Genomic DNA, 23,967 nt, shown 5'->3' on the forward strand with positions numbered 1-23,967 from the left:
AATATAGAGCTGTTTATCTATTTTATGGAGGAATGTAGTTCATCATAGAACTGGCACGCAATGTTATTAAAAAAGTATTGATTTTGAATTGAGAATCGTTTTGAATCAAGAATCTAATTGGAATCATGAGGTGCCCAAAGAGTCACAGCCCTGCCAAATAGGCGTGTTATTATTTGTACTATGGCGCCCCCTTTTGGACTAATTCGCTCACTGCAGGTGCTGCATTGTCCTCTTGTTTAGACTGAGCTTTGAACCGGAAGTGCAAGTGCCGTTCCGTCTTCTAGCCGTCCATAATGTTTTTACTGGTATGGATTCTTCATTCATCACTCCAAGCAACGTTTGTAAATTTTACAATATACCGTATTTTTCGGATTATAAATCGCTCCGTAGTATAAATCGCACCGGCCGAAAATGCATAATAAAGATGGAAAAAAACATATATTAGTTGCAAAAGAGTATAAGTCGCATTTTTTGGGGGAAATGTATTTGATAAAATCCAACACCAAGAATAGACATTTGAAAGGCAATTTAAAATAATTAAGAATAGTGAACAACCGGCTGAATAAGTGTACGTTATATGACGCATAAATAACCAACTGAGAATGTGCCTGGTATGTTAACGTAACATATTATGGTAAGAGTCATTCAAATCACTATAACATATAGAACATGCTATACGTTTACCAAACAATCTGTCACTCCTAATTGCTAAATCCCATGAAATGTTCTTCCTCGGTGTCGCTTCTAAACAACTCTGCCAACTCCAAAGGTAGACAATGCGCCGTAATGTGTTAATAATTTCACATATAAATCGCTCCAGATTATAAATCGCACCGCCGGCCAAACTATGCAAAAAACTGTGATTTATAATCCGAAAAATACGCTAACTAAAACAATTCTTACTTACTAAAGCGTCCCATGTGTGATGTCTGTAGGAGTGTTTTCATGCATATTTGTACGTGCTATCGTAATGTGATCATGCATTAGCTAATATGCTAACAGCTTTATGAGTGTCTGTGTTAGTATTATTAACTTACAACAGCATTATTTTTGTATTGTTTCACTTTCACAAATTCCTCAGTAAATTCACCAAAATGTCACCGTGGAGTTATTGAGTGTGTTTAGCTGATTGGAGCGCTAGCTTGTGCAGTTAGTGGGTCCATGACCATGACTTCTGTTTTGTTTGATCAGCCGTTTTACTGCCGCGTTACAGAAACCGTTTGGAAACATTTAAGGTATGTAAATAAACATTTCTGTGTAAATAACTAATTTCACAACCTATATATCTGCGGCATATATACAGAAAAATATTTGTTATTTTCACATTTACTAGATGTGGCGCTCTATAGTCCAGAAAATACAGTATTATTCTGTGTTAGTTTGGAGGTCCCTGACCTGGAAAAAGCTGAAGTCCCTGCTCTACTCTATACAAAGTCTACTTAGACAACACAATAAAAACTGCTGCCAGATATTGTAGACTCACAACAGTTTCTTACTTATAACACTTATAATAAGCTGTTATTAGTGCGAGGGTGAATGTGTGAGGAGGACTGCTTGAGAGCAGTAATTATTGTTCCACGGGGAAGGAAAAGGCGTGCCAAAACACCTATGCAGGCCTGCACCACAGCAGCAGGGGATTGTGGGTAGAGGTTACAACGAGGTTGACTTCTTACATATCTGGATACATACTGTGTGTGTACATTATACACACAGCAGTGGACTAACACAAGGTAGTGTGTGTGTGTGTGTGTGTACATTATACACACAGCAGTGGACTAACACACTGTAGTGTGTGTGTGTGTACATTATACACACAGCAGTGGACTAACACAAGGTCGTGTGTGTGTGTGTGTGTGTGTGTACATTATACACACAGCAGTGGACTAACACAAGGCCGTGTGTGTGTGTGTATTATACACACAGCAGTGGACTAACACAAGGTAGTGTGTGTGTGTGTACATTATACACACAGCAGTGGACTAACACAAGGTAGTGTGTGTGTACATTATACACACAGCAGTGGACTAACAAAAGGTAGTGTGTGTGTGTGTGTACATTATACACCCACAAATATTGCAAAGTGTAATATTTGATGTGAAGTAATTGGAGACTTGAATATGTCAATAATTCATAACATTGATTTTAAATCATTATTATTTTCTTAAAAATGACTGTTTAAAAAATAAAAATCACACAAAAATTCTTGGGGACAGTTAAAAAATGTATACCACTAAAATTCTTGAGAATCAAAAGGGGTCCCTCCCATAAAATTGTTAAAAAAAGTCATATATATTTTTGTTTCAACTTTGTTTTACTTTCACGGCTTAAAACACTAGATCATTTTCAGATTTATTTGATGATTATAGGTTTTTTTAAATGTTTTTTTTGGGGGGTTAGGGTTTGTTTTATGCGCATTTTGTCATGGAAAACTTTTTTTTAATTGCAATATACAATATTTTCCCCCAAAATATTCCAAAATGGAATATTTGATGTGAAGTAATTGGAACCTTGAATAGGTTAATAATTCATAACACTGATTTTAATTCATTATTATTTCCTTAACAATCCATCCATTTTCTACCGCTTATTCCCTTCGGGGTCGCGGGGGGCGCTGGAGCCTATCTCAGCTACAATCGGGCGGAAGGCGGGATACACCCTGGACAAGTCGCCACCTCATCGCAGGGCCAACACAGATAGACAGACAACATTCACACTCACATTCACACACTAGGGCCAATTTAGTGTTGCCAATCAACCTATCCCCAGGTGCATGTCTTTGGAGGTGGGAGGAAGCCGGAGTACCCGGAGGGAACCCACGCAGTCACGGGGAGAACATGCAAACTCCACACAAAAAGATCCCGAGGCCGGGATTGAACTCACGACTACTCAGGACCTTCGTATTGTGAGGCAGACGCACTAACCCCTCTGCCACCGTGCTGCCTTAACAATGACAGTTAATTAATCTTGGGGATCAAAAAGGGTCCCACTCATAAAATTGTTAAAAATTAGTCATACTTTTATTTTTACTTCCATGGCTTAAAGCACTAGATAATTTTCAAATGTTTTCGATGATTTAAGTTTTTTTTTTTTTATGCGCTTTTTGTCATGGAAAACTTGTTTTTTTAATTGCAATATGCAATATTTTGCCCCCAAAATATTTTAAAGTGGAATATTTGATGTGAAGTAATTAAAGTCTGGAATGGGTTAACAATTCATAAAAACATAAATTTTGATTCATTTATAAGCAATGACAGTTTAAAAAAATAAGTTTATGTTATTACTGACAATATTGCAACTTTTTGTCACCCATTTGCTATTTTATTCCATTTTTTAATAATATATTGAACATGTTGACTTTGGACCCCCCTGGCCTAGATCACCCTCCATGGACAGTCTACAGCGTTGGCCGCAGACACCGAGGTGCATTGTGGGACGTCTGCACGTAGGAGGTAAAGGACAGAGGCCAAATCAAAAGAAGTATAAGCTTGAGGATTAGGAGAAACATCCGGAAGAAAGGACTGAGCTCATGTCAACGTCTAAGCTCCATCTGCTTCTCATCCCTCATTATTCATGGCGGCCACACCTGGATCCACTCTCTGGCCACGCAGGGGAGAGGAGATGCGGCGGATGAAGGAGAGGAAATAGGAGCAGCAGGTGTTGACCACTGGTCACGCTCGCGTGCACTAGGAGCGGCGGTGGTGACATCACCGCAGCTGGGTCACGTCGGACGCCGCCTGGCGGGTCACGCTGGACTACGCCACAACAACATATACTTTTGGACCTCACGGAACATTTTCTAATGCTGTATATTGTTTTTAAGTTACCTCATGTGATTCATCACAACAAATAATCTAGCACACACTTAAATTAATCATGCAACTTAATTTCAGCGTACAAGCTCTTGTACTTTAACTGCTATACCAGGGGGGTCCAAACTTTACATATATATATATAACCCTCCATTTTGGTGAACGTTAAAGGTCCCGGGGATCCAAGAAGGTCCCTTAAAAACAAGTCAAATAGTATTTTTGTTCCTACTTTCACTGCTACACCTACTCAGTGGTCTAGTGGTTAAAGTGTCCGCCCTGAGATGGGTAGGTTGTGAGTTCAAACCCCGGCCGAGTCATACCAAAGACTATAAAAATGGGAGCCGTTGCCTCCCTGCTTGGCACTCAGCATCAAGGGTTGGAATTGGGGGTTAAATCACCAAAAATTATTCCCGGGCGCGGCCGCCGCTGCTGCTCACTGCTCCCCTCACCTCCCAGGGGGTGAACAAGGGGATGGGTCAAATGCAGAGGGTAATTTCACCACACCTAGTGTGTGTGTGACTATGATTGGTATTTAACTTTAAAATATCTATAGATCAATTTCAGATCTATCTCTTGACATAAAGTTGTTTTTAACGTGTTACGCTCTTTTTGTTAAAGAAAACCCTGTTTTTTGATTAAAATCTTGAACCCTTTTTTTTTTTTTATTGAGACAACGATTATTTACAGTATGTATTTAGTATTTGTTTGCTTACTATGGTATTGTATTTATTTGTTCACTGTTCTGTTATAGAGAACAAGGAAATGGGATACAAATTGCTATGGTATGAAAAGGGGTAGGATTAAATAAGCTCTGCTTCTTCTTACTCCTTTTCGGCCGTGCTGTAATGAAACAACTGGATTTGTGTGATGCATCACATTGTATCGTATGCACGGTCCAAATAAACTGAACTGAATGTTTAAGGCAAAAACACAAAATATTCAGTATTTCCCCCTTAGAAAATAAAGTGGCATATCTAATGTGACATCATTGGAGCCTTAAATCGGTCAATAATTCATAACATTGATTTTAAATCAGTATGATTAAAACAATCAGACTAAAGGCCCCCACTCATAAAAGTGTTACAAATAAATCATATTATTTGGACTTTCAATACACTAGATCACTTCCACATTCTATGTTGTTTTTTTAAAAAGTGCCATGAGTCTTTAAAATGAAGCTGTGGCCACACTTTGGACAGCCCAGTGATGAGATGGATGCCTACGTCTATGCTTGCTGACAACTTTCACTCCTGAGAAAGTTTTAGATGAAAGTGTCAGCAAGTCTTCTGCAAACAAACCACATGCATTCAAGTGGAATGTGTAAAAACCTTCCTGGGTGACATTCTAAGAATACAATTGCATTTGTCTGCAAATATTGGGGTCTTTTCTTAGCTAATTTTATTTTATAGGCCTCAACAATCACAAAAACCCTGCAAGATACTGCAGGGTCAGACTTTTAGGCAGGATCATAAAGTCATAAGTTGATTTAATGTTATCGAAAAATAAAAACCCACAAAACATTGCAACTTTTACCACAACTTTCTGAACAAGATGCTAAAAAATGTAGGCCTTTTAGGACTCAACAATCACCAAAAAAATCCTGGAGAGTGACTTTGAGGCATGATCATAAAATCATTAGTTGATTTAATTTTAATGAAAAAAATTAAGACTCAAAACATTGCAACTTTTGCCACAACTTTCTGAAAAAGATGCTGCAAATTCAGGGATTTTAGGTCTCAACAATCACAAAAAAATCCTGGAGGTACTGAATTTTAGGCAGAATCATAAAATCATAAGTAGAGATGTCCGATAATATCGGCCTGCCGATATTATCAGCCGATATATGCGTTAAAATGTAATATCGGAAATTATCGGTATCGGTTTTTTTATTATCGGTATCGGTTTTTATTTTTTTTATTTTTTATTAAATCAACATAGAAAACACAAGATACACTTACAATTAGTGCACCAACCCAAAAAACCTCCCTCCCCTCATTCACACAAAAGGGTTGTTTCTTTCTGTTATTAATATTCTGGTTCCTACATTATATATCAATATATATCAATACAGTCTGCAAGGGATACAGTCCGTAAGCACACATGATTGTGCGTGCTCTTGGTCCACTAATAGTACTAACCTTTAACAGTTAATTTTACTAATTTTCATTCATTACTAGTTTCTATGTAACTGTTTTTATATTGTTGTACTTTCTTTTTTATTCAAGAAAATGTTTTTAATTTATTTATCTTATTTTACAAATTTTTTTAAAAAGTACCTTATCTTCACCATACCTGGTTGTCCAAATTAGGCATAATAATGTGTTAATTCCACGACTGCATATATCGGTTGATATCGGTATCGGTATCGGTAATTAAAGAGTTGGACAATATCGGAATATCGGATATCGGCAAAAAGCCATTATCGGACATCCCTAATCATAAGTTAATTTCATGATGTGAAAAAAATTAAACCTCAAAACATTGCAACTTTTGCCGCCACTTTCTGAAAAAGATGCCATGAATTCTAAGATTTTAGGCCTCAACAATCACCAAAAAAATCCTGGAGAGTGACTTTGAGGCAGGATCATAAAATCATAAGTTGATTTAATGTTAATGAAAAAAATTAAGACTCAAAACATTGCAACTTTTGCCACAACTTTCTGAAAAAGATGCAGTGAATTCAGGGATTTTAGGTCTCAACAATCACAAAAAATCCTGCAAACTTTTGGAGAATTGGACTTTTAAGCGGATCATAAAATCATAAATTGATTTAATGATATTGAAAAAAATTAAGACTCAAAACATTACAACTTTTGCCGCAACTTTTTCAAAAAGCTGCCGCAAATTCAATCATTTCGGCCTATACAATCACACGTAACATTATTAATATTGCTACTACGGATACTTTCAACAAAATCTCCTCAAAACAGCCCACTACCTATAATATGGGATTTTTAAACATAAGGTCATTGTCTTCCAAAACGTTATTAGTTAATGAAGTCATTAGAGACAACAATCTTGATGTCGTTGGTCTAGCCGAGACCTGGCTCAAACCAGACGAATTTTTTGCGCTGGGTGAGGCGTCTCCTCCTGGCTATACGGGAACGCATATTGCCCGTCCCATTAAAAGGGGTGGGGGTGTTGCACTAATATACAACAAAAACTTTAGCCTTACCTCGGACCTAAATAATAAATATAACTCGTTTGAGGTGCTTACTGTGAGGTTTGTCACACCGCTGCCTCTGCACCTGGCTGTCATCTACCGCCCCCCAGGGCCCTATTCGGACTTTATCAATGAATTTTCAGAGTTCGTTGCTGATCTAGTGACGCACGCCGACAATATAATCATAATGGGAGACTTTAACATCCATATGAATACCCCATCGGACCCTCCATGCGTGGCGCTCCAGACTATAATTGATAGCTGTGGTCTTGCACAAATAATAAATGAACCCACGCATCGCAACGGTAATACGATAGATCTAGTGCTTGTCAGGGGTGTCACCGCCTCCAAAGTTACGATACTCCCGTACACTAAAGTAATGTCCGATCATTACCTTATAAAATTCAAAGTTCTGACTCATTGTCAACAAACTAATAATAATAATAATAACTACTATAGCAGCCGCAACATTAATGCTGCCACAACGACGACTCTTACTGACCTACTGCCTTCGGTAATGGCACCATTCCCAAATTATGTGGGCTCTATTGATAACCTCACTAACAACTTTAACGACGCCCTGCGCGACACCATTGATAGTGTAGCACCGCTAAAGCTAAAAAGGGCCCCTAAAAGGCGTACCCCATGGTTTACAGAAGAAACTAAAGCCCAGAAATTATCATGTAGAAAGCTGGAACGCAAATGGTGTGCGACTAAACTTGAGGTTTTCCATCAAGCATGGAGTGATAGTTTAATAACTTATAAACGCATGCTTACCTCAGCTAAAGCTAAATATTACTCAAATCTCATCCACCTCAACAAAAATGATCCTAAATTTTTGTTTAGTACAGTAGCATCGCTAACCCAACAAGGGACTCCTCCCAGTAGCTCCACCCACTCAGCAGATGACTTTATGAATTTCTTTAATAAGAAAATTGAAGTCATTAGAAAAGAGATTAAAGACAATGCATCTCAGCTACAACTGGGTTCTATTAACACAGATACGACTGTATATACGACGGACACTGCCCTCCAAAATAGTTTCTCCCTCTTTGATGAAATAACATTGGAGGAATTGTTAAAATGTGTAAATGGGACAAAACAAACAACATGTTTACTTGACCCAATTCCTGGGAAACTTATCAAGGAGCTTTTTGTTTTATTAGGTCCATCAGTGTTAAATATTATAAACTTATCACTTTCCTCTGGTACTGTTCCCCTAGCATTCAAAAAAGCGGTTATTCATCCTCTACTCAAAAGACCTAACCTCGATCCTGACCTCATGGTGAACTACCGGCCGGTGTCCCACCTTCCGTTTATCTCGAAAATCCTCGAAAAAATTGTCGCACAGCAGCTAAATGAACACTTAGCGTCTAACAATCTCTGTGAACCTTTTCAATCCGGTTTCAGGGCAAATCACTCTACGGAGACAGCCCTCGCAAAAATGCCTAATGATCTATTGCTAACGATGGATTCTGATGCGTCATCTATGTTGCTGCTTCTTGATCTTAGCGCCGCTTTCGATACTGTTGATCATAATATTTTATTAGAGCGTATCAAAACGCGTATTGGGATGTCAGACTTAGCCTTGTCTTGGTTTGACTCTTATCTTACTGACAGGCTGCAGTGTGTCTCCCATAACAATGTGACCTCTGACTATGTTAAGGTAACGTGCGGAGTTCCCCAGGGTTCGGTTCTTGGCCCTGCACTCTTTAGTATTTACATGCTGCCGCTGGGTGACATCATACGCAAATACGGTGTTAGCTTTCACTGTTATGCGGATGACACCCAACTCTACATGCCCCTAAAGCTGACCAACACGCCGGATTGTAGTCAGCTGGAGGCGTGTCTTAATGAAATTAAACAATGGATGTCCGCTAACTTTTTGCAACTCAACGCTAAGAAAACGGAAATGCTGATTATCGGTCCTGCTCAACACCGACATCTATTTAATAATACCACCTTAACATTTGACAACCAAACAATTAAACAAGGCGACTCGGTAAAGAATCTAGGTATTATCTTCGACCCAACTCTCTCGTTTGAGTCACACATTAAGAGTGTTACTAAAACGGCCTTCTTTCATCTCCGTAATATCGCTAAAATTTGTTCCATTTTGTCCACAAACGATGCTGAGATCATTATCCATGCGTTCGTTACATCTCGTCTCGATTACTGTAACGTTTTATTTTTGGGCCTCCCTATGTCTAGCATTAAAAGATTACAGATGGTACAAAATGCGGCTGCTAGACTTTTGACAAAAACAAGAAAGTTTGATCATATTAACCCTATACTGGCTCACTTGCACTGGCTTCCTGTGCACCTAAGATGCGACTTTAAGGTTTTACTACTTACGTATAAAATACTACACGGTCAAGCTCCTGCCTATCTTGCCGATTGTATTGTACCATATGTCCCGGCAAGAAATCTGCGTTCGAAGAACTCCGGCTTATTAGTGATTCCCAGAGCCCAAAAAAAGTCTGCGGGCTATAGAGCGTTTTCTATTCGGGCTCCAATACTATGGAATGCCCTCCCGGTAAAAGTTAGAGATGCTACCTCAGTAGAAGCATTTAAGTCTCATCTTAAAACTCATTTGTATACTCTAGCCTTTAAATAGACTCCCTTTTTAGACCAGTTGATCTGCCGTTTCTTTTCTTTTCTTTTCTACTCTGCTCCGGGGTGGACCGCTAGCCTGTTCATCGGATGGGGACATCTCTACGCTGCTGACCCGTCTCCGCTCGGGATGGTTCCTGCTGGCCCCACCATGGACTGGACTTTCGCTGATGTGTTGGACTTTCACAATATTATGTCAGACCCACTCGACATCCATTGCTTTCGGTCTCCCCTGATTTTTTTCAGTATCATCGAATCTGTCATGATCCGTTACCCGGATCATGGCATGATGTATGTTTTTGGTAATGTTTCTGTGTTAGTCTGTTTCCTGGGTGCACCCTCTTTCCCTGTTTACTGTTGGTTTCCATGGGCACTGATTCTCCTCACCTGTCTTAGTTTAGCAATTAGTGTTCCCACCAGGTGTTTTGGTTAATCACTCCCCTTTATAGTGTGCGGTCACCCAGCAGTAGTTCAATCAATCAATCAATGTTTATTTATATAGCCCTAAATCACAAGTGTCTCAAAGGGCTGTACAAGCCACAACGACATCCTCGGTACAGAGCCCACATACGGGCAAGGAAAAACTCACCCCAGTGGGACGTCGGTGAATGACTATGAGAAACCTTGGAGAGGACCGCATATGTGGGTAACCCCCCCCCCCCTCTAGGGGAGACCGAAAGCAATGGATGTCGAGTGGGTCTGACATAACATTGTGAAAGTCCAGTCCACAGTGGATCCAACACATCAGCGAGAGTCCAGTCCACAGCGGGGCCAACAGGAAACCATCCCGAGCGGAGACGGGTCAGCAGCGCAGAGATGTCCCCAACCGATGCACAGGCTAGTGGTCCACCCGGGGTCCCGACTCTGGACAGCCAGCAACTCCCCCTCGCAAGGGACAGGGGAGAAGAGGAGAGAAGAAAAGAAACGGCAGATCAACTGGTCTAAAAAAGGGGGGTCTATTTAAAGGCTAGATTATACAAATGAGTTTTAAGATGGGACTTAAATGCTTCTACTGAGGTAGCATCTCTAACTGTTACCGGGAGGGCATTCTAGAGTACTGGAGCCCGAATAGAAAACGCTCTATAGCCCGCAGACTTTTTTTTGGCTCTGGGAATCACTAATAAGCCGGAGTTCTTTGAACGCAGATTTCTTGTCGGGACATATGGTAAAATACAATCGGCGAGATAGGCTGGAGCTAAACCGTGTAGTATTTTATACGTAAGTAGTAAAACCTTAAAGTCGCATCTTAAGTGCACAGGAAGCCAGTGCAGGTGAGCCAGTATAGGCGTAATATGATCAAACTTTCTTGTTTTTGTCAAAAGTCTAGCAGCCGCATTTTGTATCAACTGTAATCTTTTAATGCTAGACATAGGGAGACCCGAAAATAATACGTTACAGTAATCGAGACGAGACGTAACGAACGCATGAATAATGATCTCAGCGTCGCTAGTGGACAAGATGGAACGAATTTTAGCGATATTACGGAGATGAAAGAAGGCCGTTTTAGTAACACTCCTAATGTGTGACTCAAACGAGAGAGTTGGGTCGAAGATAATACCCAGATTCTTTACCGAGTCGCCTTGTGTAATTGTTTGGTTGTCAAATGTTAAGGTGGTATTATTAAATAGATGTTGGTGTCTAGCAGGACCGATAATCAGCATTTCCGTTTTCTTAGCGTTGAGTTGCAAAAAGTTAGCGGACATCCATTGTTTAATTTCATTAAGACACGCCTCCAGCTGACTACAATCCGGCGTGTTGGTCAGCTTTAGGGACATGTAGAGTTGAGTGTCATCAGCATAACAGTGAAAGCTAACACCGTACTTGCGTATGATGTCACCCAGCGGCAGCATGTAAATACTAAAGAGTGCAGGGCCAAGAACCGAACCCTGGGGAACTCCGCACGTTACCTTGACATAGTCCGAGGTCACATTGTTATGGTAGACACACTGCATCCTGTCAGTAAGATAAGAGTTAAACCAAGACAAGGCTAAGTCTGACATACCAATACGTGTTTTGATACGCTCTAATAAAATATTATGATCGACGGTATCGAAAGCGGCGCTAAGATCAAGAAGCAGCAACATAGATGACGCATCAGAATCCATCGTTAGCAATAGATCATTAGTCATTTTTGCGAGGGCTGTCTCCGTAGAGTGATTTGCCCTGAAACCGGATTGAAAAGGTTCACAGAGATTGTTAGTCACTAAGTGTTCATTTAGCTGCTGTGCAACAATTTTTTTGAGAATTTTGGAAATAAACGGAAGGTGGGAGACCGGTCGGTAGTTTACCATGAGGTCAGGATCGAGGTTAGGTCTTTTGAGCAGAGGATGAATAACCGCTTTTTTGAATGCTAGGGGAACAGTGCCGGAGGAAAGTGATAAGTTTATAATATTTAACACTGATGGACCTAATAATACAAACAGTTCCTTGATAAGTTTCCCAGGAAGTGGGTCAAGTAAACATGTTGTTTGTTTTATCCCACTTACACGCTGTAATAATTCCTCTAATGTTATTTCATCAAAAATAGAGAGACTATTTTGGAGGGCAGTGTCCGTCGTATATACAGTCGTATTTGTGTTAATAGAACCCAGTTGTAGCTGGGATGCGTTGTCTTTAATCTCCTTTCTAATGAGTTAAATTTTCTTATTAAAGAAATTCATAAAATCATCTGCCGAGTGGGTGGAGCTACTGGGAGGAGTCCCTTGTTGGGTTAGCGATGCTACTGTACTAAACAGAAATTTAGGATCGTTTTTGTTGAGGCGGATGAGATTTGAGTAGTATTTAGCTTTAGCTAAGGTAAGCATGCGTTTATAAGTTATTAAACTATCACTCCATGCTTGATGGAAAACCTCAAGTTTAGTCGCGCGCCATTTGCGTTCCAGTTTTCTACATAATTTATGAGCTCTAATTTCTTCTGTAAACCATGGGGTGCGCCTTTTAGGGGCCCTTTTTTGCTTTAGCGGTGCTATACTATCAATAATTTCGCGCAAGGCATCGTCAAAGTTGTTAGTGAGGTTATCAATAGAGCCGACATAATTTGGGAATGGTGCCATTACCGAAGGCAGTAGGTCAGCAAGAGTCATTGTTGTGGCAGCATTTATGTTGCGGCCGCTATAGCAGTTATTATTATTATTAGCTTGTTGACAATGAGTCAAAACTTCAAATTTTATAAGGTAATGATCGGACATTACTTTAGTATATGGAAGTATCATAACTTTGGAGGTGGTGACACCCCTGACAAGCACTAGATCTATTGTATTACCGTTGCGATGTGTGGGTTCATGTATTATTTGTGTAAGACCACAGCTATCAATTATGGTTTGGAGCGCCACGCACTGAGGGTCCGATGGGGTATTCATATGGATATTAAAGTCCCCCATTATGATTATATTGTCGGCGTGCGTCACTAGATCAGCAACGAACTCTGAGAATTCACTGATAAAGTCCGAATAGGGCCCAGGGTCTCTGATAAAAAAAAGCCTTGCCCCTACCGGAAGTAGCGTGACGTAGTCAGTTGGTCGCCTCCTCATATTTTCCTATTGTTTTCAATGCAGCTAGAGCGATTCGGACCGAGAAAGCGACGATTACCCCATTAATTTGAGCGAGGATGAAAGATTCGTGGATGAGGAACGTTAGAGTGACGGACTAGAATGCAGTGCAATCTTTTTTCGCTCTGACCGTAACTTAGGTACAAGCTAGCTCATTGGATTCCACACTCTCTCCTTTTTCTATTGTGGATCACGGATTTGTATTTTAAACCACCTCGGATACTATATCCTCTTGAAAATGAGAGTCGAGAACGCGAAATGGACATTCACAGTGACTTTTATCTCCACGACAATACATCGACGAAACACTTTAGCTACGGAGCTAACGTGATAGCATCGTGCTTAACTGCATATAGAAACAAAATAAATAAATCCCTGACTGGAAGGATAGACAGAAGATCAACAATACTATTAAACCAGGGACATGTAAATACACGGTTAATGCTTTCCAGCCTGGCGAAGCTTTAAAATGCTGTTGCTAACGACGCCATTGAAGCTAACTTAACTACGGAGCTAACGTGATAGCATCGTGCTTAACTGCATATAGAAACAAAATAAATAAATCCCTGACTGGAAGGATAGACAGAAGATCAACAATACTATTAAACCAGGGACATGTAAATACACGGTTAATGCTTTCCAGCTTGGCGAAGCTTAAAAATGCTGTTGCTAACGACGCCATTGAAGCTAACTTAGTATAACGGGACCTCACAAAGCTATGATAAAAACATTAGCGCTCCACCTACGCCAGCCAGCCCTCATCTGCTTATCAACACCCGTGCTCACCTGCGTTCCAGCGATCGACGGAAGGACGAAGGACTTCACCACGATCATCCGTGCGGTCGGTGGCTAGCGTCGGCTAGCGCGTCTGCTATCCGAGTCAAAGACTTCCTGGTTGTGTTGCTGTAGTCCGCCGCTAATACACCGATCCCACCTACAACTTTCTTCTTTGCAGTCTTCATTGTTCATTAAACAAATTGCAAAAGATTCACCAACACAGATGTCCAGAATACTGTGGAATTATGAGATGAAAACAGAGCTATTTTGTATTGTATTCAATGGGGTACCGATACTTCTGTTTCACTGGCTACGTCACGCGCATACGTCATCATCCAAAGGCGTTTTCAACCGGAAGTTTAGCGGGAAATTTAAAATTGCACTTTATAAGTTAACCCGGCCGTTTGATATATAAACTATCAGACTGCGTGGTCAATAGTAGTGGGTTTCAGTAAGCCTTTAATGATATTGAAAAAAATTAAGACTCAAACAATTGCAACCTTTGCCGCAACTATTTGAACAAGACTAAAGTTAATTTAAAGTACCAATGATTGTCACACACACACGAGGTGTGGCAAAATTATTCTCTGCATTTGACCCATCACCCTTGATCACCCCCTGGGAGGTGAGGGGAGCAGTGAGCAGCAGTGGTGGCCGCGCCCGGGAATAATTTTTGGTGATTAAACCCCCAATTCCAACCCTTGATGCCGAGTGCCAAGCAGGTAATGGGTCCCATTTTTTATAGTCTTTGGTATGACTCGGCCGGGGTTTGGTCTCACAACCTACCGATCTCAGGGCGGACACTCTAACCAAGATGCTGCAAATTCAGAGAATTCAGGCCTCAACAATCACCAAAAAATTCTGGAGGAACTGACTTTTAGGCAGGAACATGAAATCATAAGTTGATTTAATGTTATCGAAAAAAATTAAAACTCAAAACATTGCAAGTTTCGCTGCAACTTTCTGAACAAGATGTTGCAAATTTTGGGATTTTAGGCCTCAACAATCACAAAAAAGATAGCAAAATCCTGGAGAGACTTTTAGGCAGATCATGAAATTATAAGTCGAGTCAATAATACTGAAATTTTTTTTTTAAATAATTGCAACTTTTGCTACAACTTTCTGAAAAAGATGCTGCAAATTCAGGAATTTTAGGCCTAAATAATCACAAAAAACATGCAAAATCCTGGAGGGTTAGACTTTTAGGCAGGATCATAAAATCATAAGTTGATTTAATGTCATCGAAAAAAATTAAGACTCAAAACTGCAACTTTTGCGGCAATTTTCTGAACAAGATGCTGCAAATTCAGGCCTTTTATGTCTCAACAATCACAAAAGCCTGGAAAGACTTACTTTTAAGCAAATCATAAAATCATAAGTTGATTTAATGATATTTTAAAAAATGAGGACTTAAAACATTGCAATTTATGCTGCAACTTTTCGAACAAGATGCTGCGAATTCAGGGATTTTAGGCCTCAACAATCACAAACAAATCCTGGAGAGACTGACTTTTAAGCAAATCATAAAATCATAAGTTGAGTCAATAATATTTAAAAAAAAATTCAGACTCAAAACATTGCAACTTTCGCTGCAACTTTCTGAAAAAGATGCTGTGAATTCAGGCCTTTTAGGCCTCAACAATAACTAACAAATCCTGGAGGCACTGACTTTTAGGTAGGATCATAAAATCATAAGTTGATTCATTAAAATAAAAAAAATTAAGCCTCAAAACATTGCAACTTTTGTCTCAACTTTCTGAAAAAGATGCTGTGAATTTAGGGGTTTTAGGCCTCAACAATCACAAAAAAAAGCAAAATCCTGGAGGGTTGGACTTTTAGGCAGGATCATAAAATCATAAGTTGAATTAATGATATTTAAAAAAATGAAGACTCAAATCATTGCAACTTATGCTGCAACTTTTTGAACAAGATGCAGCAAATTAAGGGATTTTATGCCTCAACAATCACAAGAAACCTGCAAAATCCTGGAGGGACAGACTTTTAGGCAGGATCATAAAATCATAAGTTCCATCCATCCATCCATTTTCTACCGCTTATTCCCTTCATGAAAATAAAAAAATTCAGCCCCAAAACATTGCAACTTTTGTCTCAACTTTCTGAAAAAGATGCCGCGAATTCAGGGATTTTAGGCCTCAAAAATCACAAAAAATCCTGGAGAGACTGACTTTCAAGCAGGAAGAAAGTTAATTGTGTGAAGCTGAAAAGGTCTGAGTTCCATAATCCTCCAAGAGTCCCATTATAGTCCAACATATCTTTTATGAGGACCTGGGTCTGGGATATAGATCTTTACTATGAGCTTCATGCACTAATGCTCATTCCAGACCTGTGTGAAACTACAGCATATTGTCAAGGCATGTCTTTATGAGAGGTTTTCTACAGAAATAGCCGGTGAATGGGGCGGGGGAGGGTGGAGGTCCGCTCCCTCGGGTGCATTTAAGACCACATACCTGCTGGGCCAGCGAGAACAGATCCTGATGCAGCGCCAGCACCGCCCTATAGAAGGCACCGTCGTGGGTGTCCCTGGGGATCATGCAGGTATATTCCTCCATGCTGTCCCAGTGCCCTGCAAGGGAAAACTATCATGTAGAAAGCACATGAACAACAAACATGACATGTTCAAGACTGTATTGTCTTCATGTTAAATAATATCATATGTTATGGCACACATTGATTGAGCAAGGCAGGATAGCTAGCCATTGTCACATGTTTACTTGGTAAACAAATACTGTGCAGGCTGGAGATAATGCCAAGGAGAAGCCAGAGCTTGAAAATTGGTTTTATCGTCGTTAAAGTCGTCTTTTTACAAAAACCTTGGTTTCCTAATGAAATAGGTAAAAAAAAGTGGATGAGACGGAAGCAGGGTGGAGATGGAAGTATTAATACCGCACTTTAGTCAATAAATAACTTTTATTTACTAAACTTTAGGGCTGTCAAATTTAACTAACGTGATTAATCACAAAAAACAATGCATATATTAAAATGACACAGCCGTTCCTGGATGCTACTTTTGTGCTGTAAAATGTTTTTGTTTGTGCTGTTACAGTTTTTAAGTTGTTCTGACTAGTGATGTCACCCAGCCTTGTCAAAATCTCCTCAAACTTGTTCTCATCTAAATATGATAGTTAGTTAGTTAATGTGTGGTTATTCATTACTAGGCCCAAAACAACAAACTATAATAGTTAAACCAGGGGGTCCAAACTACGGCCCGCCAGACAACGGCAGGGTGCCAACAGCTTCATTTTAAACAGATGACGGTCTAATTGCTACAAATCTGCCAACCTTGTGGACAATATGTGAACGTCAAGTCAATGAACATTAATTTCCCTTCAAAGCACAGTGAACACAGCACAGCATTCACTCATATGACCCAATCCAAACAACCTTCCCCACTCGCGGTGCAAACTGCAAACCAAACACAAAAAGTCAACACACATGGTCACACATAACACAACCTGCTCACTGAACTTTGTGGATTTTATAAAACATGTCCAAACACCACACACAATTCTAAATTACACCCATAGTATGTGTGGGACTATCAGTGGTACTTTAACTTTATTTAAAGGCGCTACAATGCATGATGGGAAAAATGCAAAACACTCTTCACATAAAAGTATACATACAGCAATGTTAATATTTGCTTACATGTCCCTTGGCAAGTTTCACTGCAATAAGGCACTTTTGGTAGCCATCCACAAGCTTCGGCTTGAATTTTTGACCACTCCTCTTGACAAAATTAGTGCAGTTCAGCTAAATGTGTTGGTTTTCTGACATGGACTTGTTTCTTCAGCATTGTCCACACGTTTAAGTCGGGACTTTGGGAAGGCCATTCTAAAACCATAATTCTAGCCAGATTTAGCCATTCCTTTACCACTTTTGACGTGTGTTAGGGGTCATTGTCCTGTTGGAACACCCAACTGCACCCAAGAACCAACCTCCTGCCTGATGATTTTAGCTTGTCCTGAAGAATTTGGAGGTAATCCTCCTTTTTCATTGTCCCATTTACTCTCTGTAAAGCACCAGTTCCATTGGCAGCCAAACAGGCCCAGAGCATAATACTACCACCACCATGCTTGATGGTAGTCATGGTGTTCCTGGGATTAAAGGCCTCACCTTTTCTTCTCCAAACATATTGCTGGGTATTGTGGCCAAACAGCTCCATTTTTGTTTCATCTGACCACAGAACTCTCCTCCAGAAGGTCTTATATGTGTCCATGTGATCAGCAGCCAACTTTAGACAAGCCTTAAGGTGTCACTTCTGGAGCAAGGGCTTCCTTCTTGCAAGGTAGCCTCTCAGTCCATGGCGATGCAAAACAGGCTTGACTGTGGACACTGACACCTGTGTTCCAGCAGCTTCCAATTCATTGCAGACCTGCTTTTTGGTGGTTCTCGGTTGACTCTTGATCATCCAGACCAATTTTCTCTCAGCAGAAGGTGATAGCTTGCGTTTTCTTCCTGATAGTGGCAGTGACAAAACTGTGCCATGCACTTTATACTTACCAACAATTGTCTGCACAGTTGCTCTTGAGACCTTAAGCTGCTTCAAAATGGCTCCAAGTGACTTTCCTGACTTGTTCAAGTCAATGATTCGTCTTTTCAGAACTGTGCTGAGTTCCTTTGACTTTCCCACTGTCGCGTTTGTAACCGAGTCTAATGACTGCATCACATGAGCCCTATTTAAATGGGCTCAGAGAAATCTACAGGTATGGTCAATCACAATCACTCACATGAAGTTAAGAGGCCATGCCATGAAGCTAATTTGATTTGATTGTAACTTTTCTACACCACCAAAATTGATGTATGTTGCTGTATGTATACTTTTGACCCAGCAGATTTGCTCACATTTTCATATACATACTGTTTATGTGTACATATACATATTATAGATATACTGTATATATTCATACATATACATATTATATATATACACGCATACATATGATATATATATATTATATATATATACATACATACATACATACTATATATACACATACATATTATATATAATATATATACATACATATACATATTATATATATGTATATATATACACACACACACATATATATATATATATAGATATATATATATATATATATATGCACAGTATATATATATATATATGTATATATATATATATATATGTATATATATACACACACACACATGTATATGTATATATATATATATATATATATATATATATACACAGTATATATATATATATATATATGTATATATATATATATATATATATATATATACTGTATATATACATATACATACATACATACCGTATTTTTCGGACTATAAGTCGTAGTTTTTTTCGTAGTTTGGCCGGGGGTGCGACTTATACTCAGGAGCGACTTATGTGTGAAATTATTAACACATTACCGTAAAATATAAAATAATATTATTTAGCTCATTCACGTAAGAGACTAAACGTATAAGATTTCATGGGATTTAGCGATTAGGAGTGACAGATTGTTTGGTAAACGTATAGCATGTTCTATATGTTATAGTTATTTGAATGACTCTTACCATAATATGTTACGTTAACATACCAGGCACGTTCTCAGTTGGTTATTTATGCCTCATATAACGTACACTTATTCAGCCTGTTGTTCACTATTTTTTATTTATTTAAAATTGTCTTTCAAATGTCTATTCTTGGTGTTGGGTTTTATCTAATAAATAAATAAAAAATGCGACTTATACTCCAGTGCGACTTATATGTTTTTTTCCTTCTTTATTATGCATTTTCGGCCGGTGCGACTTATACTCCGAAATATACGGTACATACATACATATATATATATATATATATATATATATATATATATATATATATATATATATATATATATATATATATATATATATATATATATATATATATTATATATATATATATATATATATATATATATATATATATATATATATATATATATATATATATATACATACATATAAACATATATATATATATATATATATATATATATATATACATACATACATTCATATATATATATACATACATACATATTATATATAATATATATACATACATACATATACATATTATATATATACATACACACATATATATATATATATATATATATATATATATATATATATATATATATATATTCATGCATACATACATATACATATAAACATATATATACATACATACATAAATACATATATATATACATACATATACATATATATATATATATACATACACATACATATATAAACATTGATATATACATACATATACATACACATATGTATATATGTATGTATATATATGTATGTATATACATATATATACATATATATACATATATACTGTATATATATATATGTATACGTATATATATATATATATATATATATATATATATATATATATATACTGTATATATACACACACATGCATACATATTATATATACATACATACATATACTATATATGTGTATATATATACATACATACATATATATATGTACATATATATACATACACATTTTATATATATACATTTATACATAAATATACATATATATATATATATATGTATACATATATACATACATATATATGTATACATATTATATACGTATATACATACATACATATACTATATATGTGTATATATATATACATACATACATATCATATATGTATATGTACATATATATACATATATATTATTTTATATATATATACATACATATTTTATATATATATATATATATTTTTTCAATATATATATATACAGTATATATAAATATATATATATATATATATATACATTCATACATACATACATATAAATACATATACATACATATACTATATACAGTATATAGTTACTTTACATGCAGTCGGGTACACAGGTAAAAAAATGCTTGCATTAATAACGGATCAACCAATATTTGGGTCTTTTTCAAAGTTAAGTTGAATTATGCAAGCAAGTAATTTACTGTGATTAACTACAATTAACAAGTGTGATTAATGTGATTTAAAAACTTAACAGCACTAAAAATACAATCATTATAACCGACTGTTCAAAGTGCTACTGCTTAAAAGGAAAACTACAAAAAAATACATTATGTCATATTTACAAACCCCGTTTCCATATGAGTTGGGAAATTGTGTTAGATGTAAATATAAACGGAATACAATGATTTGCGAATCATTTTCAAACCATATTCAGTGGAATATGCTACAAAGACAACATATTTGATGTTCAAACTGATAAACTTTTTTTTTTTGCAAATAATCATTAACTTTAGAATTTGATGCCAGCAACACGTGACAAACAAGTTGGGAAAGGTGGCAATAAATACTGATAAAGTTGAGGAATGCTCATCAAACACTTATTTGGAACATCCCACAGGTGAACAGGCAAATTGGGAACAGGTGGGTGTCATGATTGGGTATAAAAGTAGATTCCATAAAATGCTCAGTCATTCACAAACAAGGATGGGGCGAGGGTCACCACTTTGTCAACAAATGCGTGAGCAAATTGTTGAACAGTTTAAGAAAAACCTTTCTCAACCAGCTATTGCAAGGAATTAAGGGATTTCACCATCTACGGTCCGTAATATCATCAAAGGGTTCAGAGAATCTGGAAAAATCACTGCACGTAAGCAGCTAAGCCTGTGACCTTCGATCCCTCAGGCTGTACTGCATCAACAAGCAACATCAGTGTGTAAAGGATATCACCACATGGGCTCAGGAACACTTCAGAAACCCACTGTCAGTAACTACAGTTGGTCGCTACATCTGAAAGTGCAAGTTAAAACTCTCCTATGCAAGGCGAAAACCGCTTATCAACAACACCCAGAAACGCCGTCGGCTTCGCTGGGCCTGAGCTCATCTAAGATGGACTGATACAAAGTGGAAAAGTGTTCTGTGGTCTGACGAGTCCACATTTCAATTTGTTTTTGGAAACTGTGGACGTCGTGTCCTCCGGACCAAAGAGGAAAAGAACCATCCGGATTGTTATAGGTGCAAAGTTGAAAAGCCAGCATCTGTGATGGTATGGGGGTGTATTAGTGCCCAGGACATGGGTAACTTACACATCTGTGAAGGCGCCATTAATGCTGAAAGGTACATACAGGTTTTGGAGCAACATATGTTGCCATCCAAGCAACGTTACCATGGACGCCCCTGCTTATTTCAGCAAGACAATGCCAAGCCACGTGTTACATCAACGTGGCTTCATAGTAAAAGAGTGCGGGTACTAGACTGGCCTGCCTGTAGTCCAGACCTGTCTCCCATTGAAAATGTGTAGCGCATTATGAAGCCTAAAATACCACAACGGAGACCCCCGGACTGTTGAACAACTTAAGCTGTACATCAAGCAAGAATGGGAAAGAATTCCACCTGAGAAGCTTAAAAAATGTGTCTCCTCAGTTCCCAAACGTTTACTGAGTGTTGTTAAAAGGAAAGGCCATGTAACACAGTGGTGAACATGCCCTTTCCCAACTACTTTGGCACGTGTTGCAGCCATGAAATTCTAAGTTAATTATTGCAACAACAAAAAAAAAGGTTGAGTTTGAACAACAAATATCTTGTCTTTGTAGTGCATTCAATTGAATATGGGTTTAAAAGGATTTGCAAATCATTGTGTTCCGTTTATATTTACATCTAACACAATTTCCCAACTCATATGGAAACTGGGTTTGTATTTCAAAGTAAGTAAAGTCACTGCTATTGTGTCCTTGGGCAAGACTTCACCCACGCTGCTCACACAAGGATGCTTCACTCAGCAAGATGCGACCTGGACCTTGTCACTGGTCCCTGATCCCCGATGAGGGTGTTGGGACAAATGTAGAGGCGTGAATCTTTGTTCAAAACCATTCCTGGGGTGACGATTCCATTCGGAATACATTGTGGCAATGTATTATTAGCTTTAATTATTATAATGGACAATTTTCAAAACAGGTTAGAAAAGCACCTTCTGGCTGCATAGAGATGGTCTTTGATTCTTCTTGATTCTATATTTAAAAAAATAATTAGTTTTTTTTCTTTAATCCATCCATCTGATTTTTGAAAACTATGAATCCAGACAAAAATTTGCACTTTGTTCCCTTCCTGTATCAAAAGCCAGCTGCGTACAGACGCACTGCCACACCACAAAGATGAAGTGGACTTACCCAGACCCCATGCGGCTGCAGCGGCCATGCGCGCCATCTTGGCCTGGGTTTCTTCACTCACTAGCGTCCACTCCTCACAGCACTGCTGGTGTAACTGCCCCCTGCAGGAAGACAACACAATGGACTTATGCTGTCTTTAAGTTGAAGTGGACTGGCAATTGTCCTTTTGGTGACACCTAGTGGTCACAATCATTATTTGATGACATAGTAGGTTGAATGATGTGGACACAATTGTTACTGAATACTTTCTAATAGGCTTCTTCTTTGTATGTGTAAGTAATATGCAACTATACTTATTTGATACTAGTTAATATTGACCAATGTGCTGTTTTACACTGCAATACTGTTCAGTCATTATTACGTATGTCTAGCTTGTGTGCTATTATGCGCTTAGCTGTTGTGTAGCTGCTAGACCAACCTTGTGTGCTTAATAGAGGACATTTAGATGTTAATTGTCTGTCAAGCTTTGCACAGGTAAACACACATTATATATATATATATATATATATATATATATATATATATATATATATATATATATATATATATATATATATATATATATATATATATATATATATATATATATATATATATATATATATATATTTGTTCATGTATGAGATCTAGGGCAGCCAATTATGGCCAAAGTAATAATTAAGATTATTGTTATCAATATTGAAATCATGATTACTGATTGTTAGGTAAAGCAGTGTTGGGGTGTGAACGTAATACCATTATGTCATTTGTAATGTCTAATAAAAAGACTATAGATAAACGTTATCCATATATTTATAGACAAATATTAAGTTTTTTTTAATTCTTTAACAACATCAGCTTGTCAGC

General features: G+C 37.9%; 1 protein-coding gene across 2 annotated transcripts in view; it reads right to left on the reverse strand.

Moving 5' to 3' along the window:
- The window catches only part of mtor (mechanistic target of rapamycin kinase), a 361,262-nt gene that overhangs the window by 121,034 nt on the left and 216,261 nt on the right, over positions 1–23,967 (reverse strand). For both annotated transcript variants that reach the window (XM_062057517.1, XM_062057510.1), the window contains exons 31-32: positions 23,122–23,222; positions 16,379–16,494 (exon numbers count right to left, since the gene is read on the reverse strand). In XM_062057517.1, coding sequence (XP_061913501.1) covers positions 16,379–16,494; positions 23,122–23,222 — 217 coding nt within the window. The remainder of the gene's footprint in view (positions 1–16,378; positions 16,495–23,121; positions 23,223–23,967) is intronic.

This window comes from Entelurus aequoreus, linkage group LG01 (assembly GCF_033978785.1).
Source record: "Entelurus aequoreus isolate RoL-2023_Sb linkage group LG01, RoL_Eaeq_v1.1, whole genome shotgun sequence".
NCBI classification, from domain to species: Eukaryota; Metazoa; Chordata; class Actinopteri; order Syngnathiformes; family Syngnathidae; genus Entelurus; species Entelurus aequoreus.